At 44.0% G+C, this 12,593-nt stretch overlaps 1 protein-coding gene across 3 annotated transcripts in view; it reads right to left on the bottom strand.

Annotated features, from left to right (window-relative positions):
* The window catches only part of sv2ca (synaptic vesicle glycoprotein 2Ca), a 179,360-nt gene that overhangs the window by 28,691 nt on the left and 138,076 nt on the right, over positions 1-12,593 (bottom strand). The window contains exons 7-10 of one of the 3 annotated variants that reach the window (XM_041186439.1): positions 10,170-10,258; positions 6,340-6,504; positions 4,771-4,904; positions 3,313-3,516 (exon numbers count right to left, since the gene is read on the bottom strand). In XM_041186439.1, coding sequence (XP_041042373.1) covers positions 3,313-3,516; positions 4,771-4,904; positions 6,340-6,504; positions 10,170-10,258 — 592 coding nt within the window. Of the gene's footprint in view, positions 1-3,312; positions 3,517-4,770; positions 4,905-5,929; positions 6,027-6,339; positions 6,505-10,169; positions 10,273-12,593 lie in introns of those variants that run through there. The other 2 variants (XM_041186440.1, XM_041186441.1) reach the window with 2 other exon arrangements.

The raw sequence follows: 12,593 nt of genomic DNA, 5'->3' as shown, positions 1-12,593 counted from the left end.
ATATCTTTCCTTAGATAAGGGGACCAAAACTGCTCGCAGTATTTCGGTGTGGTCTAATTAGTGCCTTGTATAGTTTTAGCAAGACTTTCCTATTTTTATATTCCATTCCCTTGAAATAAAGGCCAGTATTCCATTTGCCTTCCCTATTACCTGTTGAACTTTTACGCTAGCTTTTTGTGATACATGCATGAGGACTCCCAAATCCCTCTGTGCTCCAGTTTTCTGCAGTCTACAGCTTCCAAACCCACGACCACTACCATCTAGAAGGACAAGAGCAGCTGACACATGGAAACACCACCACCTGGAAGTTCCCCTCCAAGACACTCACCATCCTGACTTGAAAATATATTGCCATTCCTTCACTGTCGCTAGGTCAAAATCCTGGAACTTCCTCCCTAACAACACTATGGATGCACCTACACCACATGGACTGCAGCGGTTCAAGAAGGCAGCTCCCCACCACCTTCTTAAGGTCAATTAGAGATGGGTAATAAATGCTGGCCTAGCCAGTGATACTTTCATTCCGTCATTCCATGAATTTAACCCTGACTCTTGTTTCCCAACCTTTCAGCAAAATGTCAGGGTCCTAAAGTTAGCGCACAGCAGGAAGAGTTTCTTCAATTAAACTGACAAGTTGTGCAGGCTTTCATCAGTTACATTAGAGAGCTCCAGCCATGACTGTTGAGAGACTGCTGTTCAAAGCACTTCTCTCCGAGAGCGCTTTCACTGCTGATTTCCAACTTCTTGGAAGGCACTTCACCTGTCTAACACTTCACTCACATTCAGCTGCTACCAGTCTTCTCCACAGCATGGCAGCAGCTAATGCAGCTCTACCTTCCACCTCTGCTGAGGGGCAAGAGCAGAAGCCACACCACTGTCAGCTGCTCCAGCATCAACAGGAGCAACAGTAGCAGCATCACTCGCTGCCTTCTCCTCAGCCATATGTCCCTCCAAAGGGCAGATGGGATGGACATTGAGCTCCAGCTGGAAGAAGGCGAGAATCTGAGCACAAGGTCTCTAGGCAGAGGATAAGCTCTCTTAACATATTAGAGCACTAGTGCCTTTGGAGGTTCAGGCACCCTTGGCAGGTCCTTGCTGACATCTGCAGCTTCCTGGAACAAGGCAGAACACTGTGATAGTCAGAGTGTGGGGCTTGGCACCTGAAAGTTTTTCTTTATTCTTTCATGGAATGATGGAATGTAAGTGTCACTGGCTGGGTCAGCATTTATTGCCCATCTCTAATTGCCCCTGAGAAGGTGATGGTGAGCTGCTTTCTTGAACCACTGCAGTCCATGTGGTGTAGGTGCATCAATAGTGCTGTTAGGGAAGAAGTTCCAGGATTTTGACTCAGTGACAGTGAAGGAATGGCGATATATTTTCAAGTCAGGATGGTGAGTGTCTTGGAGGGGAACTTCCAGGTGGTGGTGTTCCCATGTGTCTGCTGCCCTTGGCCTTCTAGATGGCAGCAGTCGTGACTTTGGAAGGTGCTATCTAAAGAGACTTGGTGAGTTCTTGCATCTTGTAGATGGTACACACTGCTACCACTGTGTGTTGATGGTGGACGGAGTGATTATTTGTGGATGGGATGCTATTCAAGTGGCATGCTTTGTCCTGGATGTTGTGAAGCTTCTCGAGTGTTGTGGGAGCTGCACTCATCCAGGCAAGTGGAGAATATTCCATCACACTCCTGAGTTGTGCCTTGTAGATCGTGGACAGGCTTTGGGGAATTAGGAGGTGAGTTACTCACAGCAGGATTCCTAGCCTCTGACGTGCTCCTGTAGCCACAGTGTTTATATGGCTAGTCCAGTTCCGTCTTTGATCAATGGTAACCCCCAGGATGTTGATAGTGGGGGATTCAGCAATGGCAATGCAATTGAATGTCATTCAGCTGTTACAGCCTCTTGACAGCCTGGTTCCTGTTGGTGCACTGGCTCCAGGTTGGGGGAATCACATTCCTGCTGCTGGCTTCCTAGGCCACATCCATCCATGTCTCGTTGTGTGGAAAGGTTGTCCTTTTCCTCCCATCCTTGGGTAAGCTTGCCTCACTGCAGCCTCTCAGATCCTGATGCAGGACCTCCAGGTAAGATTGACAGACTCAGGGAGCTGCCTTCCCAGTTCTTCCCTCTAGTCCTGTGATTGCAGCAGCCTCAAAATTCTAAGAGCTCGTAATCCCTTGTAACCCAGGGTGTGGGGAAACCATCCTTTGACAAAAAGGAGCCTGGAGTTGGGATGACAATTGCTTTGCCCTGGTAAAGAGTGACAGCCAGTGCAGGGAAAAACAGAGTTTTGAGTCCGTATGACCCTTCTTCATAGCTGCAGAGAAGTAGAAATGTGATGAAATTTATACTGTTTAAGGTGGGTGCAGCAGGTGAAACTGGATAGAAGGCCAGCGATAGGTGGGGGCTAAGGAGAGATTGATAAAGATGTCATGAGCAAAAGGAGAAAGGGAGTGTTAATGGTAGTGGTAAGGGCTAAAAAAGGTGCTGATCTCCACAGATGCTGTCAGACCTGCTGAGTTTTTGCAGCATTTTCTGCTTTTCTGTTTCAGATTTCTAGCATTCACAGTATTTTGCTTTCATGCTAGTGCAGTGCAGAGAGTTGGATTCCAGTCCCACAATGGTCCCACTGTTCCATCAGGGGCTAAGGTGAGAAGATTCTGCCATAAATCCTGAGAAAAATGGAATACAAGATATTCCTGCCTCAGAATTAACAATTAAATGCGGACTTTGGCCTGCTTGAGCTGATTCATCTGACACTGCCCTAGGGGACTAATATGAACAGTAAAGTGGTCAGAATTCCAGCAAAGTGGAAATTCTCACCAATTTTCTCTTCTGGAAACCTGGCATATACCATTAGAACAGACGGATGGAAGTGGAATATCCAGAGTGTAAGTTGGTGCTGAAGAATGAGAACGATCATAAATTAACTTAATTCTATCTTAACCAAATATCTAGAGAACTTCCCAAGGACATCATTGGAAAGGGGTATTAACAGGAACCCTGGCCATTTTTGCTCCTTCAACAGATGGGTGACATTAAGAAAATTTGTTATGACCTCACCATTGCCTTGGGGAAACCCAAGATCGAGCCTGGCACCTACCTTGTGCGTATGGCCCAAGGCCAGGTTAGCAATAGTAGCCTGTGGTCATACACCAAATATTTAGTGTTAAATCTTAAAACAATCAGCTTGAATCAAATTGGAATCACATCCACCCCCGAATACCATGTAATTGTTAGATAAGGTACAATATATCAGGTGCACTATTCAAAAGGTTTTGCCCCAAATGTTTGAAAAATAAATGGTAAATTATACCTAACATTGTCAAGCGCCCAATCCTGTCCATGAGGAGTGCAGATACAATGTTGCCCGGCAACACTGCTAGTGTTCCTAAGAAGTTGACAAAATAGATCCAATAGGCACTGTAGTCCTCATCAAAGTTAATCTGGCAGCCTTTCTTATTATGAAGAAATGTAGTATTGATGAACTGGCAATCAATGAATTTAGACTCTTCAAGATCTGAGGGAAAATCAAGAAACATATATTTATGGTTGGCACTGATTCAAAAGTAAAATGGTTAATTAAATAGATGAATAGTTGGTATTTCCTCCTTATTATTCCTCATTATGATTATCTGTTTAAGCCACTGCCAAGATGAAATGAAGAGTGTAACCATGGCAAGCGGGATTGAAAAACTATGCAGCTAATTATGTAAAACAGTTCTCCCCGACTTCTGCAGGCAACCTACAAATTTATGTTTTAAGACACTTTGTGTTCATTGTAGATGAATAGCATGGCTCTAGTCTTCAAGGTTGGAGTTACACTATGAAATCATTGGAATGAACGCAATCATATAGCAGTCCCCTGCCAGGTACTTGAAGGAAGATGCTTAAAATAAGCAGTGAATGTCTTTGTTAAAATAGCTAACAAAATAATTTCCTTACTAATATTGTACTAAGGGATAAATTTTAAAATTAGAAGAGAGAATCCTCCTCTTACCTCATACCAACACACAAAATGTTGTTTCAACTCCCATATACTTTCATCCCATGCTCTCAGAATTAAGGATGGGCGATAAATGCTGGCCTAGCCAGCAACTCCCACACCCATGAAAGAGTTAAAAAAGGCATAAGTTTGTAACAATTTCTTTTTGCTCATTTGTGGCTGTATCTGCAATGTGTTTATAAATTAGAAGACTGGAACTAATCAGACTCAATTTCAGTTGACTAGCAGTAAAACGCAACTGTTCCGAAATTCCTTAGAGATTCTGCAGTCTATTGCTGCACCTCCAGGCTGCTTTTTAAGGGATTGAATCTCAAAGGCTGGTACGAGCGGGGCCAAGGGTGGGGACTCCAAGGGCCAACGTTATAGTGGCAGCTGGTAAGTTGAGTGAGTGGAGGCATTCTAGCCTCCACAAGGGCTGTGTGAACCTCACAACTGTGTGTTCAAAAAGGAGAGAATTTTTCACATATCAGCATCTTTGCCTAAGGAGTTCATGGGATCATGGCTGGTGCTGGGCACTGGTGATCAAGTGGTGCTTACACCCACCTGGCACACATAAATGAGGTATGTCCCTCATTGCATACTCTGGTGGGGTCAGTGCTGGTGGGCATGATCCGAGTGCAACTAATCAGGTTGTAACCTGACGAAATATGAAACCAATGACTAAAAAGAGTCTCTTAAGCTTATCTGGACATTAAATGAATTTACTATTAGTAAATTAGACATGTGAAACTAACAGTTCATCATCAAAGTCCTTGTTTATACACCTACCTGTGTTATAGAAAAGAGTTTCAATAAATGTGCAGTTCCTAAAGTAAGTAGTTAATGATGTAACATCTTCAAAATAGCAGTTCTTAAACAGGGAGTCTTCAAAAGTTACTGCTTTAAACTTCATGATGGTAAACCTATTCAAAGAGAAAATCCATCTTGGTATTTATACTTGGTATTTTTTGTTGATTATTCTTTTTTAAAAAATCTGCCTCATCTTAATTTTATCCATCTTCTTTTAAGGATCTCTCTCCTCCATACAGCCAAACAAACTGAACCGCCCTCCCCATGCGTGCTCCCCTCTTTCGACGAAATAGTCCTTCTCTAAGCTTGCACTAACAGTAATTTCCAGGCTATAATAATTAAAGATTTAAAATATGTATGAAGCAAAAATGTTTCATCATCAATGACTTTCCCTCCATCATATGGTCAGAAATGGGGATGTTTGATGATGATTGCATAATATTCAGAACCATTCACAATTCCTCAGATACTGAAGCATTCGCTGTCCATATATACAGCAAGACCTGGACAATATTCAGGCTTGGGCCGATAAATGGCAAGTAACATTCGTGTCTCATAACTGCTAGGCAATAACCATCTCCAAGAAGGGAACCAGACAGAGAGACCATAGTAACTGAAAAACAACAGAATGGGCTAAACATTGCACGTGTACCAGCAGATGTATCTTCCCTTGGCATTCAATGACATTACCATTGTTGAATCCCCCACTATCAACATCCTGGGGGTTACCACTGACCAGAAACTGAAGTGGACTAGCCATATAAATACTGTGCTTACAAGAGCAGGTCAGAGACTAAGATTCCTGTGGAGAACTCACCTTCTGACTTCACAAAGCCTGTCCACCATTTACAAGACACAAGTTAGGAGTGTGATGGGATACTCTCTACTTGCCTGGATGAGGGCAGCTCCAACAATACTCAAGAAGCTTGACACCATCTAAGGAAAAGCAGCCCGCTTGATTGGCACCCCATCCACCACATGCAAGATTCACTCCCTCTACAACTGACCCACAGTGGCAGCAGCATGTACCATCTACAACATGTACTGCAGCAAATCACCAAGGCTTTTTAGACAGCACCTTCTAAATCTGCGATCTCTACTGTCTAGAAGGACAAGGGCAGCAGATGCATGAGAATACCATCAACTGCAAGTTCCCCTCCAAGTCATACTCCATTCAGATTTGGAACCATGTTGCCATTCCTTCACTGTTGCGTGATCAAAATCCTGGAACTCCCTTCCTAACAGTGATGTGGGTATTCCTACAACATATGGACTGCAGCAGTTCAAGAAGGAAACACACCCCCACCTTCTGAAGAGCAATTAGGGATGAGCAATAAATGCTGGCCTAGTCAGCGACACCCACGTCACATGAAAGAATATTTTAAAGATGCTACCGCTCCTTAGTTTGGAAACGTTTGGATTAGTGCATAGAAGCTAAATAACCCCCAAATCTGAATGTTGACACAAAGAGCTTACATTCCCAACAATTTCCCTGGAATGCTTCTTACTTTTGGATGCATTAAGATGAATGACTTAACCATCCCTGACCTGTCTCTAATGTATTCTCCATTCGTGTGGATCTGGTTTTCCAGTGTAAAGTTGAACGCAAAATCTTCAACTCTTTCGCCATAAAACCTTTTCACTCGAGATGCGTACTCATCAGCTTGAAGGTGCTTGATGACATCAGGGAACCAGACAGAGAGACCATAGTAACTGAAAAACAACAGAATGGGCTAAACATTGCACGTGTACCAGCAGATGTATAAATAAGAACAGAAACTTTTACATTAATTCAAGCACAGGAAGCAATTAACTACAATTCTTTGCTGTTTATACTATTAATTCTGTTTAGTAATGCTTGAGAGAAATAATGGATGCATGATGGGATGACACAATAATGGATGGTTTCATAATTGATTAATTAACTGATGACTGCAAACAATGGGCATGAACACGATGGGCTTAAAATAGAACAGAACTGGTTTTTCAACAACTGTTGGAAATTTAAAGAACAATGCAAGTAGTTTTTGTATGAAAAATATATCCTAAATCCTCTCCCCAATCTTCCGCAATGTGGCTAAACAGTTGTTGACAGATTTTTTTTCATTCACGGGATGTGGGCTTCGCTGGCCGGGCCAGCATTTATTGCCCATCCTTAGTTACCCTGGAGAAGGTGATGGTGAGCTGCCTTCTTGAACCGCTGCAGTCCATGAGGTGTAGGTACACCTACAGTGCTGTTAGGAAGGGAGTTCCAGGATTTTGAGCCAGCGACAGTGAAGGATTGGCGATATATTTCCAAGTCAGGATGGTGAGTGACTTGGAGGGGAACTTCCAGGTGGTGGTGTTCCCATTTATCTGCTGCCTTTATCCTTCTAGGTGGTAGTGGTCTTGGGTTTGGAAGGTGCTGTCTAAGGAGCCTTGGTGATTTCCTGCAGGGAATCTTGTAGATGGTACACACTGTTGCTACTGTGTGTCAGTGTTGGAGGGAGTGAATGTTTGTGGATGTGGTGCCAATCAAGCGGACTGCTTTGTGCTGGATGGTGTCCAGCTTCTTCAGTGCTATAGGAGCTGCACTCATCCAGGCAAGTGGGGAGTATTCCATCACATTCCTGACTTGTGCCTTGTAGATGGTGGACAGGCTTTGGGGAGTCAGGAGGCGAGTTACGTGTCGCACGATTCCTAGTCTCTGACCTGCTCTCGTAGCCAAAGTATTTATTGGCTAGTTCCGGCCCAATTTCTGGTCAGTGGTAACCCCCAGGATGTTGATAGTGGGGGATTCAGTGATGGGAATGCCATTGAACATCAAGGGGCAATGGTTGGATTCTCTCTTGTTGGAGACGGTCATTGCCTGACACTTGTGTGGTGCAAATGTTACTTGCCACTTGTCAGGCCGAGCCTGGATATTGTCCAGGTCTTACTGCATTTAGACATGGACTGGTTCATTATCTGAGGAGTTGCAAATGGTGCTGAACATTGTGCAATCATCAGCAAACATCCCCACTTCTGACCTTATGATGGAAGGTAGGTCATTGATGAAGCAGCTGAAGATGGTTGGGCCTAGGACACTACCCTGAGGAACTCCTGCAGTGATGTTCTGGAGCTGAGATGACTGACCACCAACAACCACAACCATCTTCCTTTGTGCTAGGTATGACTCCAACCAGCGGAGAGTTTTCCCCCGATTACAGTTTTGCTAGGGCTCCTTGATGCCACACTTGGTCAAATGCTGCCTCGATGTTAAGGACAGTCACTCTCACCTCACCTCGGGAGTTCAGCGCTTTTGTTCATGTTTGAACCAAGGCTGTAATGAGGTCAGGAGCTGAGTGACCCTGGCGGAACCCAAACTGAGCATCAGTGAGCAGGTTATTACTAAGCAAGTGCCGCTTGATAACAACTGTTGATGACCCCTTCCATTATTTTACTGATGATGGAGAGTTGACTAAAGGGGCAGTAATTGGCCAGGTTGGATTTGTCCTGCTTTTTGTTTACAGGACATGCATGGGTAATTTTCCACATAGCTGGCTAGATTCCAGTGTTGCAGCTGTGCTGGAACAGCTTGGCTAAGGGCGCGGCAAGTTCTGGAGCACAAGTCTTCAGTACTATTGCTGGAATATTGTCAGGGCCCATAGCCTTTGCAGTATCCAGTGCCTTCAGCCATTTCTTGATATCATGTGGAGTGAATCGAATTGGCTGAAGACTGGGATCTGTGATGCTGGGGACCTCCAGAGGAGGCCGAGATGGATCTTCCACTCAGCACTTCTGGCTGAAGATTGCCTTAGCTTTTGCACTGCTGTGCTGGGCTCCTCCATCATTGAGGATGGGGATATTTGTGGAGCCACCTCCTCCAGTGAGTTGTTTAATTGTTCACCACCATTCACGACTGGATGTGGCAGGACTGCAGAGTTTAGATCTGATCTGTTGGTTGTGAGATCGCTTAGCTCTGTCTATCACTTGTTGCTTAAGCTGTTTGGCATGTAAGTAGTCCTGTTGTATAGCTTCACCAGGTTGACACCTCATTTTTAGGTATGCCCGGTGCTGCTCCTGGCATGCTGTCCTGCACTCTTCATTGAACCAGGGTTGATCCCCTTGGCTTGATGGTAATGGTAGAGTGGGGGATATGCCGGGCCATGAGGTTGCAGATTGTGTTCGAGTACAATTCTGCTGCTGGCCCACAGCACCTCATGGATGCCCAGTCTCGAGTTGCTGGATCTGTTTGAAATCTATCCCATTTAGCACAGTGGTGGTGCCACACAACACAGTGGAGCATCTCCTCAATGTGAAAGTGGGACTTCGTCTCCACAATGACTGCGCGGTGGTCACTCCTACCGATTCTGTCACGGACAGATGCATCTGCAGCAGGCAGGTTGGTGAGGATGAGGTCAAGTATGTTTATCCCTCTTGTTGGTTCCCTCACCACCTGCAGCAGACCCAGTCTAGCAGCTATGTAATTTAGGACTCAGCCAGCTCAGCTAGTATTGGTGCCACCAAGGCATCCTTGATGAGGGACATTGAAGTCCCCCACCCAGTGTACATTCTGCGCCCTTGCCACCCTCAGTGCTTCCTCCAAGTGATGTTCAACATTGGAGTCCTCCCCCAATTTGCTTAAAAAGGTAATGTGGGCCTATATTAGAGAGTGAGTGATAAAGACTTTCCAACTGTGGGACACCAGATCACCTCTTCTCACATGGGATCCACACGCTGAAGTCACAAGACAGTGCTCACTTGCAGGAGCCCTGATGAATTTTCCCCACCCTAGATCAGGAAGACTGTTGTCAATTGGAGTTAATGTTCCCTCTAATTTTCCTTTGCTGTACGCTGTATAATTACATAGATCTTGCTGTTTGTTACACGGCTTGGTCCTTTTAAGATTGTTGTGTGGCGGCGTGCATCTCAAAGGGAACGTCGGTGCCTGTTTGATACACTGCATGATATTTCCTCACAGCTGCACAGCCACACATCTCTAGGAGGGAACACTGATTGTTAGTCACCACAGACTGGGGAGAGAACCTGAAATATTCCTGGTAGCATGGATCAGCAGTACACAAGGTACCCACTCAGCTAACAGGTAAGGTACAAAAATAAATGATTGTATGACAGTTATAGGTTTTACTTTAGTTTCCTAAGCTAGAAAAATACTCTGAAGTTCTTGCTTTGCCCACTTCGACAAGCTTCCTGAGACCCATGTGAAAAAAGACCTATTTTGAAATGCTGCTATTGAACTATCCATTCTACTTCACCTGTGTGGGTATACATAATAATCACACTTTTGATCAGGACACATTTATTATTTGATACATGCAACTGAAAACCACACAACGATAAAAATGTTTGTCACAGTTAAGTTGTGTTTAATGATTTTCAACTATAGGAAGCCTTACCCAAAGGACAAGGTTACCCAAACTGTAATCAACATAATGGTGTTTTTCTTGACAGGATAATCAAAGCATCGCATGAATGTCATCCAAATCTGAGAAAATAGACAATGCATATCATAAGACACAAAATCTATGTAAGTATACTCTCAGCTCCTAACATAAGGGGTATAACATGCAAAAGGAACTGCTTGAAAGGGGCATAAATTCACCAGTGCCGGATTTCAAGTGTCAAGCCAACATGGAATTAAGTCATAAGTATATGGGGTTGAGTCACAGATCAGCAACGATTGCATTGATCAGCAGAACAAGCTCAAAGGTTAAATGGTCAAATCTAAATTTTAAAGATTAAATCTTCCTACATTCTGATAATGTGGCCACAACGTTTGTCTGAACTGGGAGGTCCAAGGCTAGATGGGAATTGTGCCTTGGGGCTCATTGATATTAACTGAGTGAGCCACCATTATCTGTCATGCCTCTACAGGCATCTCACACCCCTTTGGATGAAAACCAATATCAGGCTGCTTGATTTTCTGGAAGGCCCAAAGACAAATGCCCCAGAGTGGGAACTCGGCTGTGAGGTGACAAGGTATTGTGGAGTCAGGTGAACATTTCTGCTCCTCCGCCTGGCTAACGGTAACTTCTTCAATTTCTTTTAAATCTGGCTGTTAGTGGGAGTTGCCAGAATCCTTAGCAGAGCAGTGCCAGCTCCTACTCCTCTCTGCGATGTCAAATTTAGCAGAGGGAGCCTAAAACAGGTGTGACAAATAGTTATGTGTATAAGAGGTCAAATGCATCTTTTAGGCAACCACCAGTAATGTCTGAAAAATCACATGACGTCTTTCAGGCACCTGTTGGACGTGGGATGTTTTACAACTAGGCGACATTAGGCTCAGTGTCCAATCTTGTGTTTTTAACCAGTTACAGCAAAACTTGCAGAACAAAAATATTGAATAGTGGTGAATTAAAGTCTCTGACTAAAACCCAAATTTCCATAATTTTAAAAGTACTTGTGATAAGGACACCATATATGTAGACCAGAAAATGGCATAATTAAATATATATTAATAGTCGTTTGGTAGTACAGAACTTGAGTATTGTTGATAAAAAAGACATATCAAAGCTATTTGTCTTGCACTTATCAGGACACTTGCAAGAATATCTATATAAGGGGAAAACAATTTAGGCCTGTGTGAAGAGAGGGCTGATTGGTTGGCAAAAGGTGTTCCCATGGAGAATGCACCATGATGATGACTGACAGTTAACTGCCAAACATTGTTTGAAATTTAAACCTCGCAGCTTGACCCTGATTGGTCAAGGCATTGCCCTGAGGAATGAGTCAGCGAGTGGCTGTCACTTATTTTGTTTAGCTGAAACAGGCACAATACAACGTAGGTACATGTTGTTTCCTTCTGCTATGAACAAGGCCCCGTGTATTATCATAGGCAGCTTCCAGTACACACAAATTCACCACACTGCGAGCCCGACTGACAATCTTAAATTGGTTGTCAGCGTAATTCTTAACACATTGAGGATTATTTAGCAAATGTTGTCCAATCATGGAATCACATCCAATGTTGAACACTGTGTTTTGATCTTTGCAAGCATGGGCTGGTTGGGTATACCTTGCCTGTTGTGAACAGCAGCTGGGACATGCTGTTTGATACGATCCACCAATCTTTGGGGTGTACGCCCTACATACCTAGCATCACACTGGCACTGAAATGCATATACCACATTGCTCATTTGGGTGATAGGCAGAACCTCTCATTGGCTTGATGGCAGCATCCTGTTATTGGCGAATATCACTCCTGTTGCTACTGCATAGTAGCAGTGTGACATAGCTAGCTTCACTTGTGGCTCCAATTTTTGAGATACCTTGCCTTTCCAGGATAATCTGAGGTAGATTTGGCACTTTTCAGGGCCAAAGTGATGGCCTTGTGCCCGTTCATGAGTTTGTGCGATATACAGCATGAAACGGTCTGATCAGGGTAAACATTATCCTGCAGGATGCCTTTGATGTTTCCTATTTCAGCATCAAGCTTGCATGGAGGGCAACTGGCTTGGGCCCTATTTACGAGGTTGCTGAAAAGACCAATCTTATGGCTTGTGGAACTGTAAGAATCCCAACGCTGTAAAGAGAATGTAATTTTTTCCAATATACTGTGGGATAGTGTGAAGCAGATTTGTGGGGGCTGTGTGTGGGTTTTGTATGTGTGTGTGTGTGTGTGTGTGTGTGTGTGTGTGTGTGTGTGTGTGTTTGCATGCGTGCATGTGTGTGGTTTAAATCATCAAAGGGATTAGGTCTAAAAGCAGGTATTTGAAGTGGAGACGGACAAGCTAAGATCCCAGTGGATACAGCATGAATAGGAATTTACATTAGGAGATAGACAAGGATTTGAAATTTTAGCTGTTGAATTTCAAGATGAC

The sequence above is a fragment of the Carcharodon carcharias genome, chromosome 4 (assembly GCF_017639515.1).
Source record: "Carcharodon carcharias isolate sCarCar2 chromosome 4, sCarCar2.pri, whole genome shotgun sequence".
Classification (NCBI taxonomy): Eukaryota; Metazoa; Chordata; class Chondrichthyes; order Lamniformes; family Lamnidae; genus Carcharodon; species Carcharodon carcharias.
This window is presented reverse-complemented; position numbering and strand designations above follow the sequence as displayed.